General features: G+C 39.6%; 1 protein-coding gene across 1 annotated transcript in view; it reads left to right on the forward strand.

Annotated features, from left to right (window-relative positions):
• Positions 1-1778: 1778 nt before the first annotated feature.
• The window catches only part of rrp15 (ribosomal RNA processing 15 homolog), a 25227-nt gene continuing 23643 nt past the window's right edge, over positions 1779-3362 (forward strand). The window contains exon 1 of the mRNA XM_020622330.1: positions 1779-1902. Coding sequence (XP_020477986.1) covers positions 1866-1902 — 37 coding nt within the window. The 5' untranslated portion in view covers positions 1779-1865. The remainder of the gene's footprint in view (positions 1903-3362) is intronic.

Here is a 3362-nt window from a genome sequence, read left to right on the forward strand (position 1 = left end):
TCTGCACCCTGTGAATCATAAAATCTGATTACAAGGGCTTCTTCAGCAGCCCATGCAGGACACACCCCCTACTGGATTCTACACAGCAGCAATTTCCTCTTCAGTCCATTTATTTTCACTACACATTGGCAGTCTATATGAACACAAAAATCATTAAAAAAATAATGGTGAGAGTCAGACCAAAGAATATGCAAAGTATGAGTGAAAACTGAAAAAAAGAGGGACTTTGGGAGATTTTGCTAAACTTCCCAAGATCTCGTAAGCGCACACCCTCATCTCACACTTAAGAAAAAATTGTAACTGAAAATGAGTGATGGCGGTCTGACTGACTTTACTTGCTGTCTTGATTGGGACATCTGCAGGGTATAAAGTTGCTTTCAAGAATTTCTTTGTGTGTCTATGTGTAGGCAAGTGGAGGACTGGAGAGTGCAGAGCCAGGGAACAGAGAGCTGAAGAGTCGGGTAGCATGTCAGGGAACAGGTGAGTGTCGACAAACAAACCAGTGGGGAGTAAATGGAAAAGTAGGGTATATGTAACAGACTGAACTGGGAGATAATGAGGGGCAGGTGCATGCAATGATGAGTGAGTATGCTGGTGGAGATGTGACAGGCAGGGAAAGACGGAATCCGGGAAAAAACAACAGAAAAACAGGAAGCACAGACACAAACCATAACAGTAGATGATCTGAGTTTTGTTCTATCACTTGTCTTTTGTAAAAGGAGCCTGTAGTTGATACTAAGTTGTGTCACTGTGAGCCATCCACGTCATATATGTGGTTGAACAAAACACACAAACACTCGTGGCTGCCAATTCTCGTTATTGCCAGCCACCAATAAAAGCAATGGCTCTTTGTTTTTAAAGAAAAAAGCATAGTTGCAGGAAATATGCAATTTTTTTTATTTTATTTTATTGCTATTGAAATATTTGAAAATAATTGCCCATCCCTGTAAATGGTCACTCTTTCTATTGTATATTTTAAACTATAGCATTTTAATCAGTGTAAAACTTCCACATGGTATAGTAAACAGTATTTTATTTTCATGACTTCATCCCAGTGTAAAGACTATAAGCTGAATGGGAGCATGATGGCAGGAGCAGCAGGGAAACCCTTATGTACGGCACTGTAACACAGACACAACACATCCATGGATGAGTACATCTTTTCTTTTTCTTAAATATGTACATCTCACATGAATGTCTGTGCGTAATTACAAAGACATGTAGCATGTAGCTTGATAGCTGTGTATGTTACATTTTAATTTGCTAAAAGTGTTAGCACTTGCTTGCCTGTGCTCTATTATGGGAAGATGTGACTGTGGTGCTTGTATAATGTTACCTAATAACACATGGACATGCAGCCACTGACATCAGAATGAAACTGAAACAAACCCAGTCCAGATCACTGAAAGTAGCCTATCACTATAACACAGATTAGCCTCCATCCCAGCCATATATGGATGCTTATAAATGTTTAATCAAATGTTTCTGTATAAACGTTCAAGTTGCTGACATATTTTATCTATTTTCTGTTTTTCTATTGGACACGTCATTAATTTTACATTGATCTGACAACTAAGAAATATACTTTTAGAAAACGGAATTCAGTTTCCCAGTTTTCTGTTTGTCATATCCCAAACAGAAACTGAACTGACTGTCCAGTCGGCTCCCTGAATCGAATCGGACTGAAGGGAAAAATCAATGGAAGACCTGACAAACCGGACACTATAGGGCCAGCAGAGGGCAGTAATGCAACGTTGGCGATGTCGGCTGCCTTTTTACCCCAAAGAAGTAGATGTAGCGGAACTGTTGGAAGTTTAGATGTTTAGTACTCGTGATCTACGGAATCATTTTAGTGTAACTCTACGATGGCCTCTCCGAAGAAAACATGTGTGCAGTTGTGTGGTGAGTTTTTCTTTTAGGTCATTCTTGTTGCCCATACAAAACACAGTGTTTTCCGCGGATTTTAATCTCAAAGATAAGCGGCATCGCGAATGAGGATTCGAGAAATTCCTTCAGAATTTGGTAGTGTGTTATGAAACGAAGGTGCAGGGTTAAAACTGTTCGCAAGTCTCATTTTCGCACGCTAACATCAGATTATCTTTGTGACTGTAACGCATGAGAGTCACAAACTGGGACTAGCTGTCGGTTTACAAAACTGTTGGTACTTATGTTTTATAATTATGGCTTACGATCTAATAATTAGAATCTGCTTTATTGGCAGGTGTGTCGGACACACGAGGAATTTGACTCTGGTACATCTGCTCTCAATGTGCACGTACATATTCCCATGCAAGGGGCAAGTAAACAGTAGACCATCGTAAGGCTGTATAACAAAAAAAATTGTCAGTGTTAACAAGCAACAACCAGGGCAAACGATGCAAAATTAAGCAGTATAAACAGGCAGTAATAAAATGCAGACAGACAGGAGAATGATCATCGAGATGAGATAATAGGAATGAGGTAGAATAAAAACAGAGTACTTAAAATAGAGACCAGGGCAAGGGACAAGTAAACAGTAACTAACATCGGCTGTGTAATATACCAAAAATAAGCAGTATTAACAAGCAACAAACAGTGCAAACAATGCAAAATAAGCAGTAAACAATGCAGGAAACAGGCCTGTACGAATCAGTATGGTCTGTACGAGATATATTCAGAGTTATTGCGCTGAGGGTTATGGCCCAGTCATACTGTCATTGGTTGAGTGTTCATCAGAGTGATGGCCTGGAGTAAGAAACCGTCCCTGTGCCTGGTTGTCTTGTGCACAGTGACCAAGACGAGATCTTTTGTATCAAAGTAATTCAGGGATAGTTGGCAGTATGTCCAATAGTAACATTAGCAAAAATGATCTGCTAATAGTTGATTTGGCATGCATAGTGCAATGTTTACACCTTTATGGTGTAAACATTGCATGTGGACTGCAGGCACCGAGATTCAGAGTGTCCTTGGGCAAGACACTGTGTGTGAATATATACAGTGGGGCAAATAAGTATTTGATACACTGCCGAGTTTTCAAGTTTTCCCACTTACAGAGAGTGGACAGTTCTGCAATTTTCATCATAGGTACACTTCAACTGTGGAAGACAGAATCTACCAAAAAAAAAATTTCCAGTAAATCACATTGTTAGATTTTTAAATAATTTATTTCCATTTTATTGCATGAAATAAGTATTTGATCACCTACCAACCAGCAAGAATTCTGGCTCTCACAGACCTGTTAGTTTGTCTTTAAGAAGCCCTCCTATCCTCCACTCATTGCCTGTATTAATTGCACCTGTTTGAACTCGTTACCTGTATAAAAGACACCTGTCCACACACTCAATCTATCAGACTCCAACTTCTCCACTATGGGCAAGACCAAA

This window comes from Monopterus albus, unplaced genomic scaffold (genome assembly GCF_001952655.1).
Source record: "Monopterus albus unplaced genomic scaffold, M_albus_1.0 scaffold278.1, whole genome shotgun sequence".
NCBI lineage: Eukaryota > Metazoa > Chordata > Actinopteri > Synbranchiformes > Synbranchidae > Monopterus > Monopterus albus.